This window comes from Scyliorhinus torazame, chromosome 2 (assembly GCF_047496885.1).
Source record: "Scyliorhinus torazame isolate Kashiwa2021f chromosome 2, sScyTor2.1, whole genome shotgun sequence".
NCBI lineage: Eukaryota > Metazoa > Chordata > Chondrichthyes > Carcharhiniformes > Scyliorhinidae > Scyliorhinus > Scyliorhinus torazame.
The window spans coordinates 84882246-84900287 of record NC_092708.1 but is presented as its reverse complement, the minus strand read 5'-3'; the positions used below and the strand labels follow the sequence as shown (position 1 = coordinate 84900287).

Genomic DNA, 18042 nt, shown 5'->3' with positions numbered 1-18042 from the left:
CAACTATCAACACCAATAATCCCCACAGATACAATATTGTATGAGTGACCCTTCAGAACTTGCCTAGCAACATCCATAAGTTCTAAAGACCCTTTTTACAGAAAGACAGCAGGTTTGAATTCTCTACAGAAACAGGTATTACTTTGAAATCCTCAAATGAGCTGAAGACAGTCTGTAGCTTGTAGAGAGAGATTATTATACAGCTGCTTGTTTTGCCTGCAGCTATCCAGCTCTGAAAACAAAACTAAATCACACTGTAGCTGCCTGCTCTAAGCGAAAGTGAAAGACAGCCAGCCCAGCTCCACCCATACTCTGACATCACTGCAGCTATTTGATAAACACCCATTTCTTAAAGGTACATCCACTACAGCTATTTGATAAACACCCAGTTCTTAAAGGTACTCTCACATGACAATATTTGCTTATCTATTAGCCTGAATGAAAAAGGATTGCCTGTGAGCAAATTAAATGGAAACAAAATAAGTCATAAAAAGATTGTTATTACATTGCAAAGCAACGGAGTTAATTAATTAATTTATTTGTCAGGTAGTTTCAGATACTCATACTTCACATTTTCTGAAGAAGAATGGAAAATCTAGGGCGGGATTCTCCGTCCCACCAGACCAGTTTTGTGGCGCGGCATGCCGCCACCAGCAGCGGGACCCTCCATCCCAGCAGCTGGCCAATGGGGTTTCCCATTGTGGCCACCGCCACGTCATCGAGAAATCCGCGGGCGTGAGTACGCTGCCAGCGGAGCGGAGAAGCCGCCGATGGAGAGGCCTGCCCTGATCTTTTAAGTTGTTGCCTCATAACTGTGTTTGATGGTCATTTAATGTGAAGGTTTTTGAAATGCTTAGATGCTTTTTGTTTGTGTTACAGCAACAGCAGTCTTACTGACCATTATTATCATCCTAATTCTGGGAGCACTAGCTGTAGGGGCATTTCTGAATTACAGACGGACAGGCTCAATCCTGCCACCTTTTCCTAAGCTTTCAAGGTAACAACTTTTTTATTGCTCGCTGTGAATTTACTAAAGCCAAGCAGGTTACATATGCAACATTAGGGATTTTGACCTCATGCGAGGGCATCATAAGAACATAGGAGCAGGACTAGGTCACTTTGCCCCAAGAGCCTGCTTCACCATTCAATTTGATCATGGCCGCTCCGGTTGTAGTTTCAACACCATTTTCCTGTTTGCCTCCCCCACTGCCCTTGGGTCACGTGCCTCACACAAAGGGCAGGACAGTGGCACAGTGGTTAGCACTGCTGCCTCACGATGCCAGGGACCCGGGTTCAATTCCGGCCTCTGTCTGTGTGGAGTTTGTACGTTCTCCCCGTGTCTGCGTGGGCTTCCTCTCGGAGCTCCGGTTTCCTCCCACAGTCCAAAGATGTGCAGGTTTGGTGGATTGGCCATGCTAAATTGGCCCTTAATGCCCAGCGATGTGCAGGTTAGGTTCTGGGTTATAGGGATAAGGTGGGGTGGATGAGGGAGTGTAAATAAGTAAAGTGCTCATTCGATGGGTCGTGGCAGACACGATGGGCCAAAAGCCCTCCTTCTGCACTGTAGGGATTCTATGATTCTATTAAATCTGTCGAATTCAGCTTCAAATAAATTTAATAAGCAGCCTTCACTACTTTATGGGCAAGAGAGATGCACCCACCAATAATCCTTTGGGGGAAAGAAAACCTTCTTGTCTCTATCTTAAAAGGGAACCTTCTTATGTCCCCCGGTTTTAGTCTCCCTCACAAGAGGAAATATACTCCGGGTATCCACCCTATCAAATCCCCTCAGAATCTTAGATATTTCTGTAAGATTACCTCTCATTCTTCGACACTCCAATGATTATAGGTCCAACCTGTTCAACCTTGCCATTGCCTAGAAATTACTGAGTTAACTGAATGCATTCTAAGAATTCTTTACTGGGTTTTTAAGAAGGGCTTCAAATGTATCAGGCAGCATGGTAGCACAGTGGTTAGCATGGTTGCTTCACAGCGCCAGGGTCCCAGGTTTGATTCCCGGCTTGGGTCACTGTGCGGAGTCTGCACGTTCTCCCCGTGTTTGCGTGGGTTTCCTCCGGGTGCTCCGGTTTCCTCCCACAGTCCAAAGATGTGCAGGTTAGGTGGATTGGCTATGTGAAATTGCCTTTAGTGTCCAAAAAGGTTAGGTGGGGTTACTGGGTTATGGGGATAGGGTGGCGGTGTGGGGCCTAAGTCAGGTGCTATTTCCAAGGGCCTGTGCAGACTTGATGGGCCAAATGGCCTCCTTCTGCACTGTAAATTCTATGTTCTATTTATTGCAAGCATGGGTGCATCTTGTCCATCTATTTTTAATATCAATAATTGGCTTCAGCAAACAAAGATTCAGAGGTTGTGGACCACAACATAAGAAATGGTAGCGTAGTGGTAATGTTACTGGACTAGGAATTCAGAGGCTCAAGTTAATGCTCAGCTGACATGAGTTTAAATCCCACCATGGCAACTGAGGAATTTAAATTCAATTAGTCATATATCTGGAATGAAAAGCTACTCTGCGTAATGATGTCACAAAAAACATCTGGTTCACCTTCCAGGAAACAAATCTTCCATCTTTATCTGGTCTAGCCTACACCTGACTCCAGATTCACAGAAAACTGTCGCAGAATAAAGTTAAATAAAAATAACATGACAGGAACCACCTGGCATCAACCTGGGCATTGGAAATGACAGCGCCACACCTGGCAAACTCTTCCACGCTAACTTCTGAGGATTTTGGAGAGCTGTCCACTAGACTAGTCACGCTGCAGCTTGTCACAGGCATAGTCACTGAATCACACCATTACAGCCCATGTACCAGACTTTTCCATCACCATTCTTGGATAGATCCTGTCCCATTGTCAGGACGGAGCTGCCAGAGGCACAGTGATACAGAATCAGAAGGGTGTAGCCCTGGGAATCCTCACCATTGGCTCTGGACCACATGACGTTTCATGCTACCTGGTTGAACATGGGTAAGGAAACCTCCTGCTGATTACCACCTACCACCCTCCCTCAGCGACAAATCAGAACACCAGATGGAAGAAGCATTTTGGAAGGGCGCTGAATGTACTCTGGGTTTGGGACATCACTGCCCATCACCAAGTGAAATTCAGTCACATCACTGCTGACTGAGCTGAAGAACGTATCTGCCAAACTGAGTCTGCAGCAGGCGATGATTGAACCAATCTATCTGTGAAAATATATCTGTCCAAAACAATTTTGGTAGAAGTGACCACTGCAAATTCCTGCAGAGACAAAGTTCTGTCTTCACACTGTGGATACCCTCCGTGTTATGTGCAACTATGGGATAGATTGAGGACAGATCTAGCAACTCAAAACCGGGCATCTAAGAGGCACTGTCAGCCATCAACAGCAGAGTTATACTCAACTGCAATCTGTAGCCTCCTGGCCCAGTATATCCTACCAATACTCTACCATTACCATTGAGACACAGGGGGGAAACTCTGGTTAGACCCAGTGTGTACGAGAACATGCCAGGAACAACACCAGGCATACCCAGAAATGATCTGCACACCTGGGCCGGAATTCTCCCCTACCCGGTGGGGCGGGGGGTCCCGGCGGGATGGAGTGGCGGGAACCACTCCAGTGTCAGGCCGCCCCAAAGGTGCGGATTTCTCCGCACCTTTAGGGGCCAAGCCTTCACCTTGAGGGGCTAGGCCCGCGCCGGAGTGGATGGCGCGCTGCCGGACGGTGGGAAAGGCTTTTGGAGCCACGCCAGCCGGGGCCAAAGGGACTGCGTTGGGCAGCGGAAGTTCGCGCATGCGCGGGGGCGTCAGCGGTTGCTGACGTCATCCCCGCGCCTGCATGGGGGGGGGGTCACTTCCGCATCGGCCATCGCGGAGACCGTGGCGAAGGCGGAAGGAAAAGAGTGCCCCCACGGCACAAGCCCACCCGCGGATCGGTGGGCCCCGATCACGGGCCAGGCCACCATGGGGCACCCCCCTGGGCTAGATCGCCCCGCGCCCCCCCCCCCCAGGACCCCGGAGCCCGCCCGCGCCGCCAGTCCCGCCGATAAGGTAGGTGGTTTGATTCACGCCGGCGGGAATGGCATGACAGCGGCGGGACTTCGGCCCATCATGGGCCGGAGAATCGCTGGGGGGGGGGTCCCGCAGACTGCCGCAGCCGATTCCCGCCCCCGCCGAATTTTCGGTGCCGGAGAATTCGGTGGCCGGCGGGAGCGAGATTCACGCCGCCCCCCCCCCGGCGATTCTCCGACCCGGCGGGGGGGGGGGGGGGGGGTCGGAGAATCCCGCCCCTGGTGTAGCTATAGCATAGGATTACAATGCATGCTTAATAGTAGAAGCAGAATGCTGAGTGAATCCACATAGAGTTAACTAATTCAATAATGCCACATCTAGTCGGGAATGGTAATATGTAATTAAACAACTAACCAGAGGAAGAGGCTTAACAACTGCAAATCATTTTCAATGATGGAAAGCTAAGTATGTCAATGCAACAAGGCTGAAGCACTTGCATTCATTCTCAGACAGAAGTGCCAAGTGGAAGAGCCATTTCGGCCTTCTTCTGAGGTCCTCAGCATCGCAGTTTGCAGTCTATTCAATTCGCTCCATGTGATATCAAGAAATGGCTGAAGGGACGAGATACAATAAAATCTATGGACCATGACAATAGCCCAGCTGTAATATTGACAGCTTCTGTTCCAGAACTAACCACCCCTCTTGCCGAGCTACAAGACAAGCATCTTTCTTGATATGGTGGAAAATTGACCAGGTTTGTACTGTCCACAAAATGCAGGACAAATACAACCTTGCAAGTCAACAGCCCATCATCTACTCTCAATCATCAGAAAACTGATTAAAAGTGTCATCAACAATGTTAACATGGAATATTTATTCTGCAACAACCTGCTCACTGCTGCTCACTTTGAGTTCCACCGGAGCCAACTCCAGACCTCATTACCGCCTTGGTCCAGATATGGACAAAAAAGCTGAATTACAGAGATCAGGGGCGGGATTCTCCCCTACCCGGTGGGGCGGGGGGCCCCGGCGGGATGGAATGGCGTGATCCACTCCGGCGTCGGGCCGCCCCAAAGGTGCGGATTTCTCCACACTTTTAGGGGCCAAGCCCTCACCTTGAGGGGCTAGCCCTGCGCCGGAGTGGTTGGTGCGCCGCCAGCTGGCGGGAAAGGCCTTTGGCGCCACGCCAGCCGGGGCCAAAAGGACTTCGCCGGGCGGCAGAAGTCCGCGCATACACACGCGCATGCGCAGGGGGGAGGTGTCTGTTCCGTGTCGGTCATGGTGAAGTCTGTGGCCGAGGCGGAGGGAAAAGAGTGCCATAACGGCTCAGGCCCGCCCGCGGATCGGTGGGCCCTGATCGCGGGTCAGGCCACCATGGGGGCACCCCCCGGGGCCAGATCCCCCCCCTCCCCTCCGAGGACCCTGGAGCCCGCCCGCGCCGCCTAGTCCCGCCAGGTAGATCGAGAGAGCGTGGTCTCCCTGCTCTTGTCGGCCATGCTGCGCTGCGGCGAGATGTTTTGCTGGTGCAGTTTGGCCACCAGATCGCACCCAGAGTATCCCTTTGGACATGGTCCTGGGACACCTTTTGGGAGACATCAAGTGCTCTTTGGAAGCAGGAAGGTGCTCTTTGGGTTACTAAAAGTGGACATGCATGCATGTAAAAAGGCATAAATGCAGGGAGGCAAGTGGCACAATGCTGACTACGGCACTGAGGACCCGGGTTCAAATCCCGGCCCTGGGTCACTGTCCGTGTGAAGTTTGCACATTCTCCCCGTGTCTGCATGGGTTTCACCCCCACAACCCAAAACTTTGCAGGTTAGGTGGATTGGCCACTCTAAATTGCCCCTTAATTGGAAAAACAAATAATTGGGTACACTAAATTTATTTTTAAAAATACATAAATGCACTGGAACTGTCAAGAGAGCTGTCAAAAGGCACTGTCAAAAACTAATTTGGGCCTTGGGCAATGGCCCAAACTTCCAACCTTCCAGGAGTGAAAATTCAGGCTTTTATATCTTGAGAATAGCACAAGTAGTGCTTTACCTTTCAAGAAGAATTATTGTTGTACAGTACTTGACATAAGTATGCCTATGTTTTATTTTCTTGGATCCCAAAGGAGCAATATAAACTTGCAATTATCAAAAGAATATGTTCACTTCCAAATCAAGGCAATGATTGATTTTCTTTTTGTTTCTTTCTAAAGTTTAAGCAGTCTTATCAAACCAAATGGAAATGGAGTGACATTTAGGTCTGGAATGGATACCGGAGTAGACAGTGGAGCTTCTGCCATAGACATAGATTCTGCTATTGATGGAGCGATGCAGATGGTAAGATAACAGTATTCTAGGCCAGCATTCTCCAGCCGTTCACTGGCAATGGGATTCTCTGGTCCCGCCGGCTGCACACCCCTGCCCATGGGTTTGCGAGAAACATGGGGTGGCTTCAACGGGAATTCCCATTTACAGTGCAGGAGCAGAGAATCCCGTCGCCAGCAAACAGCACGCTACCTCCTCCAACTGGGAAACACATGTGTGGGAGATCAGAAAATCCAGCCCCATGTGTATTATTACAGATCCTGGTTGTAATTTTTATTGTAATATTCAGTGCTTCACATGTGTACTTTGCGCCTTTATTAAATGTCAATCGACTCTGTTTTTGCAACAGAATGAAAACTTTGTAGTGGAAGCAGGAAAGCAACCAGTTACTTTTGAAAATCCGATGTTTGGGATGAAGGGGAATGTTTCCAGTGAACCTCCTGCAGTCCAGCAATCTGCGGTAACTGTAAAAGAGAGCTATTGAAAAAATCAGCTCATCGTATCGTAATTAACTGTGTGTGGAAAAATTAGTTTGAATTATCTCCAGTTTGATTGCTGGCAATGTTTCTACTCTAAAACCTAGCATTCTGTAATACAGAATTGCTAAATTTATTGTTACTGACATATACCTATGATCATGCACTTTGTTAACATTTCATACAAGATTTTATGTATAGTAAAATAAATTTAGTGATTTAAGCTATATAATAGAACGTAGAATTTACAATGCAGAAGGAGGCCTTTGGCCCATCAAGTCTGCACCAACCCTTGGAAAGACCACCTCACTTAAGCCCACACTTCCACCCTATCCCCGTAACCCAGTAACCCCTCCTAACCTTTTTGGACACTAAGGGCAATTTAGCATGGCCAATCCACCTAACCTGCACATCTTTGGACTGTGGGAGGAAACCGGAGCACCCGGAGGAAACCCACGCAGACACGGGGAGAACATGCAGACTCCACACAGACAGTGACCCAAGCCGGGAATTGAACCTGGGAACCTGGAGCTGTGAAGCCACATTGCTAACTACTGTGCTACCGTGCTGCCCACTGCATTGTACCATACATTTTAGGAACATAGAAAATAATATAGGAAGAGGAGTAGGCCATTTAGTCCCTTAAACCTATTCCGTCGTTCAGTGAGATCATGGTCGGTCTGTATACCTCTAACCTCATATATCACCTAATACGCTGACTTGATAATCTATCAATCTTAGTTTTGAAATGTTCAATAATATAACAGCATTTTGGGGAAGAGTGTTCTGGAATTCCACGACCCTTTATGTGAAGGGATTCTCCCCGACATCACTCCAAATCATCTGAAATAGAATTATCCATTATTGTGCAATGAACAAGTGAGATGAAAAGGTAATGGCCCATAGCTTCTGCGTGTCGTACCAAAGATGCGTTGGGGGCCATCCCCCCACCCCTCCCGCCCCTCGGAAGACCAGGAAGTTCAAATTACCCAGTAATTGGAACCATCCAAAAGTATGATTTAAATCTCAAACTTTGGTTCTGATTGTCTTACAGTGATAGTTATCCAGGAGAGGTTAGAAAACTTAAAACCACCTCCACCTTTAGAGTAACTATAGCACCGATATCCATGACCCCAATGGGGCTCCCCCAACTGACCACCCGCCACTCGCCCCGGCTCGCAGCCGGCAGGAACTCTGCGCGTAGGATCAGAGGGCGGCCTGTGGGGCGGGGAAAAGCGCCCCTTCACCGGGGGGGGGGGCCTCCGATGGGGTCTACCCACGATCGGGGCACACCGATCGGCGGGCTGGCCTCTCCAGCCCCGGCCCTATTATATTACGCGGCCGGCCCCTGAACCCCCACGCCATGTTGCGTCGGGGCCGGCGCGCTGAGGAAGTCCCCCGGGCATTCGCGGGTTGGCGCGGCCCAACTGCGCTGCGCAGGTTGGCACGGCGCCCATTTGGCGCTGGGAAGGGAGGCTGGAGTGGCGTGAACCGCTCCAGCGCCATGCTGCCCCCTGTGGGGCCTAGAATTGGTAGTCCCGTGCCCGTTTTGCGCCATCGTGAAACGCGACGGCATTGACGACGGCGCAAACACTCTGTCTCCATTTCGGAGAATCGCGCCCCATATTTCAGATGGGGTCTCAGAATCACAGAAAAATACTGTGCAGAAAAGGCCCTTCGGCCCATCGAGTCTGCATCACCGCATGAAAGGCACCTGATCTGCCAATCCTAATCCCATTTGCCAGCACTTGGCCCATAGCCTCGAATGTTAAGACGTGCCAAGTGCTCATCCAGGTATTTTTTAAAGGATGTGAGGCAACCCGCTCTACCACCCTCCCAGGCAGTGCATTGCAGACTGTCACACCCTCTGGGTAAAAAGGTTTTTCCTCAAATCCGCCTGAACCTCCCGCCCCTCACCTTGAACTTGTGTCCCTTTGTAACTGACCCTTCAACTAAAGGGAACAGCTGTTCCCTATCCCCCTGTCCATGTCCCTCATAATCTTGTACACCTCAATCAAGTCGCCCCTCAGTCTTCTCTGCTCCAGCAAAAACAACCCGCAAGCCTATCCAACCTCTCTTCATAACTAAAATGTTCCATTCCAGACAACATCCTGATAAAACGCCTCTGCACCCGCTCCAGTGCAATCACATCCTTCCGATAATGTGGCGACCAGAACTGCATACAGTACTACAGTTGTGGCCTCCACATGAGCTTTGTACCATTGTAGAATAACTTCCACCCCATTGTATTTTACTTTGCTCATTATCTGGTCAACCTGATGTGTGGAAGCCAAAGGCCTAGTTATCGATTAGATTAACCCTGTTAAAAGAGTTCACAGAATTCACAGTGCAGAAGGAGGCCGTTCGGCCCATCAAGTCTGCACCGGGCCTTGGAAAGTGCACACCACTTAAGCCCACGCCTCCACCCTATCCCCATAACCCAGTAACCCCAACTAATCTTTTTGGACACTAAGGACAATTTATCATGCCCAATGCACCTAACCTGCACATCTTTGGACTAGGAGGAAACCGGAGCACCCGGAAGAAACCCACGCATACATGGGGAGAATGTGCAGACTCCGCACAGACAGTGACCCACGCCGGGAATCGAACCTGGGACCCTGGAGCTGTGAAGCAACTGTGCTAACCACTGTTGTACCGTGCTGCCCTTGGAAAGAGCACGCCACTTAAGCACACGCCTCCACCCTATCCCTGTTAGATATCAACTTTCGGTTCAAACTATTTAATAGGCTACATAATATTTAAACTGTCCAGTAAATGATACATTTAGATTCAATTTTGTTCTACTTTGAAGATAATACATTTGACTTTTTTGGTCTAGGATATCGTGGCAGTTGATGCTGAAACGAATGGAAGCAGTTTTGACAATCCCATCTATACGTCCATGCCTCCTTTCGTAGACAAACCTATTTCAACTGGATCACAAATTCGGGTAAAAGCAATGGTGAATTGTAATGAACGGTTCTCTTTAATGTAGTAACTTTTGAAGATCTAATATTTGTTTGTGTGTGCATGTGTGTATATTATATGAGTGCCCCTCTATTTTAGACATACAGATGTGAGAAAAAGAGCCCTTCGCTCTGGAACTCCAACTCTTAAGTTCTTAGAGCACTTCAATGCACTTTGAAATTCCTGCGCAGAATGGAGGCATTCAATCCTTTGTGCTTGTCCTGACACTAACTCCACATTGAAGTGTCCATTCTGCAATCTGATTTCCTGTTCTTTTCCCATAACACATATCGTAATCAACTGCTGTTTCCGACTTGGGCCCGAGACACCATTATTGCTGCCTTCACCAATAATGTGGGCGCTGTGGTATTATCATACACGAAGACAATGCAAGGGTTAATGAAATGTATACAGACAGCCACTAGAGGGAGCTAGTCCTATGAGTATATAAGGGATGATGCTCAACCTTGTGGGATGGAAGGTTGGAGAAGATGGTAGCAGGAGGAGTGAGGAGTTAGCTAGAGACAGACTGAAGGAAGATAGTGAGAGAGAGCAAATAGTAGATTAAACTGGTAGTGAGATTAGATGTAGATGAGAGTAGTTTATGTGTTATTAATCAACTGTTTGTTTCTTAGGGATAAGTGTCGGATCCAGTTAGTAGTGTTAAATAAAGTAGTTTTGTTTGTTAACAAAGCTCGTTGTTCTTTGATCAACACTACGCATCAAAACCATCCGGATAAAGTAAAGCTGAGAACAACACAGGTGCCATACCTCCAGTGTCTAATGAGCACACCTGTACTGCCTGCTGTGTAGGATGATTAGGTGCCAGTTTTGTCTGACAAGTGGGCATGCATATTGTATTTCTTCGCCAATAGATTTTGTGTATTCAGCTCCGGGAATGTACATATTCCAATGTTGGCATTAATGTCATGTTGTTCTTTCAGGAATCGAAGTGGAACTTTTTCAAACGAAAACCCAAACAAGGGACAAATTTTGAAAACCCTGTATATGCAGAGGTAGCTATTCTTTCACCTCCTTCACAGTGAACTGTGTGGCTTTTTATTATATTGTAACACTTTCAATCATTTAGTTTAAAAAAGTGTAGAAATAAAATATTTACCGTTGTCCTTGATAATCCACGCAGTTTCAAAATTAAAGAACAAAACCAGCAAGTTTGAATATTAATACCAACTGCAGAATAGTTACAAAATAAGTTCTGATCATGTTTAAATCTGGATAAGGCAGTGTTGAAAATATGTGTCTTGTATAATTAAGCCAGGACATCATCCATTTATTAAAAATGTAAATGGGTTAATTATGGAATAATTAGTCTTTTTTGTTGTAATTTTAACACGTAAAATATTCTGTGGTGAAACAATTGTAATGTGATTCTTTTCGGACAAGAATAACCATCAGTGCACTCCACACTAGGAGAATTTTCTTTTGAAGATTAGAAGGTAATCATATTAATGCATATTAATGTACATTGGTCGCACTCTGGGGTCCCCATTATGTTGTAGCACAGTTGAACATCAATGTAAAATGGCACCAATGTAAAATGGTACATATAAGCTGTTTGTTGAAAATCTCTGGCATTTAAAGCATGTTTTTCAAATTAGTAAGAGGTGCATTTAGGCTGTAGCTTTGGGCAAGGTACTGAAATTTTAGCATTACTGCTAATGTTTTTTTGTGAGAAGGACAAATGCACTGGTGCAGCTGGTACCTGAAACTCAACTACAAGCAGCCCAGGCCATTACATCATTCGATCCAGGCACAGCCAATTAGGCATGTGAGAAAATTGCTCCCTTTGCCTTTCAACAGGAAAGCAATGACAGAAAGCAAACACATGCGGACTTTGGATGCCAGTTTAAGCCAAGGTCGAACTCCACGTCCCCTGGTTAGCAGTGCAACGTTGATGCTACAAAGCAACCACATCAATTGTATGGTTCCTCTCCCAACACCAGAATTAATTGAAGCTGGAAGAATTGATTAGTCAGTAATTTCCTTAAATTAATGTAATGTAAAAAGCAATCCAATAATCAGTATTGTAAAGGAGCATTTACTTAGGGAAGTTTACTTAATAAATTTTGTGTAGTTGAATTTTAACACATGTATTTCTTTCCCCCCCTCCCCCATATAGTGTCAGAAACAACAGGCAGATAATCCACTTGGAGAAACTGCTGCCACTTCTCATACTTTACCTCCAAGTAAGTCATACTCAAAAAAAGATGAGCCTTCGACATACAGTCCTACAGAAAATAATTTCAAAGATACAGCTACTCTTGTCAAAGAAGATTCAAATGCATAATTCAGTGCTTAACTGGAGAAAAAGTGACAGACTTTCCTATGACTTTCCTTTTCATTTCATTTTCATTTCATGATACATTATATTTTTATATACAGCCAGCATATTTGGATATGTCAGAAACCTTTAGGTACAAGAAGTCTTTTAAAGATAATTAGAATGAAGTGATAGCTGTTAAGAGGTGGTCTGTCTGTTTCTTTGCCTTCAGTGATATTTTATGCCAACTTTTATCTTTTTTGCCCTTGAAGAATTTTTAATCCAGAGGTACTTTATGTATTTCTTTGCACTGGACTTGTGTAAAAGTTTGAGATATGTAATGTTATAAATATGTTGTACATTTGTAAATTTTGAAGAGATTATGTCAATTATGTTGCCAAGGATATGGCTGATTTATATTGAAGATTGCAATTTGTGGAAATCTAAAGATTGAGGTGAGACTACTGATGAAGATTTTGAAAAAGGTAATTCTAAATGTGAAAACTACTGATCGTGCCATGTGAAGGAATTCTTCACAACACATTTTGATATAACAAAATGTCAGAATACATATATGAAATAATGGACATACACGGGAGCTTTTACGTTTCAATTATACGCACACAGCAAAATCTGTAATAAACAGTCACTCGTCAAACTGAGCAGTACTAGCTGTTAATCACAGAAAACGGGATATGTAATTGAGATGCACCCTAATCCAGATAGGCAAAGAAGCTGTTTCCAAAAAATGGAAGTCCATTTAATTATTCAAAATTAAATGTTTATTAAAAAAATCTGTTCAGAATTGTATCATGTTGTTAATCCTGACAAAAGATTCTTTTGAAATGTAAACAATTTCATTTTGTTTATTTTTATTTAGTTGTAATTCTGCAGACTGCTGAGAGTAGGGCCTAACAGTATAAGGGAAAGCATTCCAGAACACCAATGTGTCATTTACAAAAATGGTAGCGACAGTACTTCTGGCAGAAACTGGGGGCGGAATTTAGCGTCACTGACTCAACGAAGGTGGGGCTGTAAAATGCAGCGAGCCATTCAAAACTCCACTGACTTTAGCAGGAAAATCTCACCAGTGGGAGAGGCCCGAAAATTTCCCCCTTGCTAAAATGCAGAATCTGAAGACATTATACTGCTTTATAATGCTAAAACAATCATAGCAGTTGCTAAATAATTTTTTTTGTGTAGAGGAACTATAGGAATAGATTGAAATAAATGCCATTGATGAAACTGTTCTTTGTGCCATCCACTTTCTAAAATTGGTGCAGCAGGGGTAAAGAGTCATATTTAATGCTTTAGATTGCATCCGAATTCCTGTCAATCAATGCTTGAAACAATGCGGAAGAGCAGAGTTTGTTCCTAGCTCCAAAACATTGCATGAGTTTTAAAACAAACTGCATAGAGTGAGGGAAATATCTGTGAAAATGAGACTATTCTGACTACTGAAGCTCGCAAAGGAATCAAATGAAATTAGTTTATTCTGTCTAATTGCAAATGGGAGCAAAAACATCCATTTGATGCTAAAATGCTTTGTGCATCTTATACCCGTGGTAACATTTTGAATGTCTTTAACTACTGGAGCAAATATATAAGTAGTTTGGGATTGTCAGATATTCCTTTAATTATAATCAACCACACTGAAAAGTAAATACAATTATTAAAAAAACTGGAAAATGCAACTAATGGGAAGTGTAGCAGTGGATGTAGGTGACTGTTCAAAAAGATTCCACTGTAAATATATACCTCACAAGATCAATTCTAAAATGATTTGGCCCAGATATGATGTCCTGTCCTCTCCTTCATGATTCAGGAATTATTGGGATAACTATTCATCTTGGCTTACTTCACACTGAAGTAGAATTCAAACTGGTATTGTCCTGTAAATGGCCTAGACTAGCTGCCTAAATGTATTAGTTAAAGGCCAGCACATCTACTCAAATATTGATTGTACTTTAATGTGATTATAGTTTTATATATTTTCCATCATAAGAAATTGAATATTTTAGAAACCTTTGTATGTTAATTTTGTTGGATGCATTCTAATTAGGGTGGAGTTTATATTGTACTTTGATCAAAAAATATTTCTGTTGCTGGAAAGAATCTACTGCTGAAAAACATCTAATAAATTTTGTTATTTTATCAGACCTTGTTATCCTGCAATTCTTTCTCTTGGAAGGAAATTTGGGGGGAAATCCTTTAAAACAGCATCTCATTGGAAGAAATTGACTTAGTTGCTTTCACAAATGTTTCTTGCTGCGATGATTTCTTGAATAGATTCTATTCAGACCATATCACAAGAAGTCAGAGAGTGAACTTCGTTGTTGACACTTAATGTTGCCTTTCGAAGCACTGTACTAAAGATAATGCTGAACAATATTTTTGTTAATTTTTTCATAAGGATACTTTTTAACAATTCTGTTGGTGTATCAGATATTTTGTCAGAATAAATAGGATCTATATATTGCATTTAATCATTCAGATTACAACGCAAAGAGAGAGCTTTAGAAATCCTAACAAGCAATAATAATAATCTTTATTAGTGTCACCAGTATGCTTACATTAACACTGCAATGAAGTCACTGTGAAAATCCCCTAGTCGCCTGTTCGGGTACACTGAGGGAAAATTCAGAATGTCCAATTTACCTAACAAGCATGTCTTTCGGGACGTGTGGGAGGAAACCGGAGCACCCGGATGAAACCCACGCAAACACAGGGAAAAGGTGCAGACCCAAGCTGGGAATCGAACCGGGGTCCCTGGTGCTGTGAAGCAACAGTGCTAACCACTGTGCTAGCGTGCCACCCTAAATTTGGCATTTTACAGGAATCATAATATTTGTCATTGTTTGAATTTTTATTTTATTTCTTTATTTTAGTTTAATCTCAGCCTCTCAGCATCGACTAAGCTTTCAACAACAGACTCTGTCACAGGTTAAATCTTAGACCTGCCTCTTTATACTTAACGTATTAGTAATGTGGTAAACCACTGTGTTCTGACATGAGAGGTTGTACGGTAGAACCTGCACTACAGGTTCACCTGGGGCCCCTGCATGCTAGCTCCGCCCAGGAGCCGGGTTATAAATATGCGTGGCGTCCAGCTCGCAGCCATTTCGTCAGCTGCTGTGGGAGGCCACCCATCTGATACTAATAAAGCCTCAGTTTGGATTCAACTTCGTCTCCAGTCAAATTGATCGTGCCTCAATTTACTAGTATCAGATTCAGAAGATGGACCTCCGGATTAAACCAGATCGCCTGCAGCTGGATCCACACTCAAGTGACACCAGAAAGGACTTCCAGCACTGGCTAGCTTGTTTTGAAGTGTATATCAACGCGGTGCCGACCCCTGTTCCAGAGGCTCAGAAGATTCAAATATTGTACTCCAGACTCAGCTCTAAAGTCTTCCCGCTGATCCAGGATGCGCCCAATTACGCTGATGCTATGACTCGACTCAAAGAAAATTATGAACAGAAGACGAACACGCTCTTCACCAGACACGCGCTCGCAACGCGTACCTGGTGAGTCAATCGAGGACTTCTGGAGGGTCCTGATCCCACTAGTTCGGGACTGTGACTGCCAGGACTTTACAACTAAGGATCACTCAGATCTCCATAAGAGGGACGCTTTTGTAACTGGGATTGGGTCCGATGTTATCAGGCAGCGGCTCCTAGAAGGTGCCACGCGCGACCTCGCAGAGACAAAAACACTAGCGCTTTCCATGACGGTCGCCCTGTGCAATGTCCAGTCCTACGCCCCCAACCGCGCGGGCCACTCCTCCTACGGTTCATGCGCCCCACAGGCAGCCGCCCCAGCGGGGGCACTACCCACCCAATATGCGTGCGCTTCGCGCCAGTCAGTGATCTCTGGGGGGGGCCCCGATGCTATTTTTGCAGCCAGCAAAAACACCCCCGCCAATGCTGCCCAGCCCGCGCTGACCTTTGTAAGGCCTGCGGGAAGAAGGACCACTTCGCAGCGGTGTGCCAGACCCTCTCAGCGGCCGCGGTCGCCCCCACCCCCCCCCCCCGGTCACGGACAATGGCCGTCGCTTTCCTCCTCTCCTCCCCAGGCCATGTGCGAACAATGGCCGCCGCCATCTTCTCCCCCGCACAACACGTGCGTTTCATGGGCACCGCCATCTTGCTCCACCCCAGCAACGTGCGTTCCATGGGCGCCGCCATTTTGTAATCCCCAGGACCTCCGGGCACCGCCATCTTGTCCCGCAGCACATGGACACCAACGGCGTTTCAGGACCCCAGCTCAACGGCCACCTCACTACCCGACGATCAACCACGGCTCGGCTCCATGGCAAACGACCAGTCCCGACCACATACTCTGACCAACGCATCCACCAGCATGAAAGTCAACGGCCATGTGACCTCCTGCCTACTGGACTCCGGGATCACCGAGAGCTTTGTATACCCGAATACGGTAAGGCGTTGCTCCCTTAAGGTACACCCTAACAATCAAAGTATCTCCTTGGCCTCCGGATCCCATAGCGATCTGGGGGTACTGCACAGTCACGCTCACAGTCCAAGGCATAGAGTTCCACGGCTTTCGCCTCAACATCCTCCCTAACCTCTGCGCTGCACTTATCCTCGGCCTGGACTTCCAGTGCAATCTCCAGAGCCTGACCCTTAAATTCGGCGGACACTTACCACCCCTCACTGTGTGCGGCCTCGCGACCCTAAAGGTCGATCCTCCTTCCCTCTTTGCCAATCTAACTCCAGATTGCAAACCCGTCGCCACCAGGAGCAGACGGTACAGGATAAGGCCTTCATCAGGTCCGAGGTCCAGCGGTTGCTTCGGGAAGGAGTCATCGAGGCCAGCAACAGACCCTGGAGAGATCAAGTGATAGTGGTTAAGTCTGGGGAGAAAAACTGAATGGTCGTGGACTACAGCCAGACCATCACCAGGTACACGCAGCTTGACACGTACCCCCTCCCAGGCATATCTGACATGGTCAACCAGATTGCACAGTACCGGGTCTTCTCAACGGTGGACCTGAAATCCGCTTACCATCAGCTCCCCATCCGTAAATCGGACCTGCCATACACCGCCTTCGAGGCAGACGGCCGGCTATATCACTTCCTTAGGATCTCCTTCGACGTCACCAATGGGATTTCGGTCTTCCAAAGGGAGATGGACCGAATAGTCGACCGGTACGGCTTGCCGGCCGCGTTTCCGTATCTAGACAATGTGACCATCTGCGGCCATGATCAGCATGACCACGACGCCAACCTTGCTAAATTTCTCCGCACCACCACTCTCCTCAACCTCACGTATAACAAGGAGAAGTGTGTGTTCCGTACAAACCGCTTAGCCATCCTCGGCTACGTAGTCCAGAACGGAGTTCTGGGGGGCCGATCCTGACCGCATGCGCCCCCTCATGGAGCTCCCCCTCCCCCTCTGCCCCAAGGCCCTTAAACGCTGCCTGGGGTTCTTCTCATATTACACGCAGTGGGTCCCAAACAATACAGACAAGGCCCACCCACTCATACAGTCCACTCATTTCCCCCTGACGGCCGAGGCCCAACAGGCTTTCGCCCGGATCAGAGCTGATATTGCCAAAGCTGGAATGCACGCTGTAGACAAAACACTTCCTTTCCAAGTAGAAAGCGACGCATTGGACGTCACCCTTGCCGCCACCCTCAACCAGGCAGGCCCGTGGCATTCTTTTCCCGCCCCTCCATGCCTCCGAAATTCGGCACTCATCACTCGAAAAGGAGGCCCAGGCTATCGTTGAGGCTGTGCGACATTGGAGGCATTACCTGGCCGGCAGGAGAGTCACTCTCCTTACTGACCAACGGTCGGTAGCCTTCATATTCAACAACACACAGCGGGGCAAGATCAAAAATGATAAAATCTTGCGGTGGAGAATCGAGCTCTCCACCTATAATTACAAGATTAAGTATCGCCCTGGCAAACTCAACGAGCCCCCAGACGCCCTATCCCGAGGTACATGTGCCAGTGCACAGGTA

At 46.6% G+C, this 18042-nt stretch overlaps 1 protein-coding gene across 2 annotated transcripts in view; it reads left to right on the top strand.

Annotated features, from left to right (window-relative positions):
• LOC140389267 (low-density lipoprotein receptor-related protein 2-like) overlaps nucleotides 1–14214 on the top strand; it is a 533746-nt gene extending 519532 nt beyond the window's left edge. For both annotated transcript variants that reach the window (XM_072473460.1, XM_072473452.1), the window contains 6 exons: nucleotides 880–997; nucleotides 6217–6340; nucleotides 6678–6788; nucleotides 9647–9757; nucleotides 10719–10790; nucleotides 11915–14214. In XM_072473460.1, the coding sequence (XP_072329561.1) occupies nucleotides 880–997; nucleotides 6217–6340; nucleotides 6678–6788; nucleotides 9647–9757; nucleotides 10719–10790; nucleotides 11915–12082 (704 nt within the window). In that variant the 3' untranslated portion in view covers nucleotides 12083–14214. The remainder of the gene's footprint in view (nucleotides 1–879; nucleotides 998–6216; nucleotides 6341–6677; nucleotides 6789–9646; nucleotides 9758–10718; nucleotides 10791–11914) is intronic.
• The last annotated feature ends 3828 nt before the right edge of the window (nucleotides 14215–18042 follow it).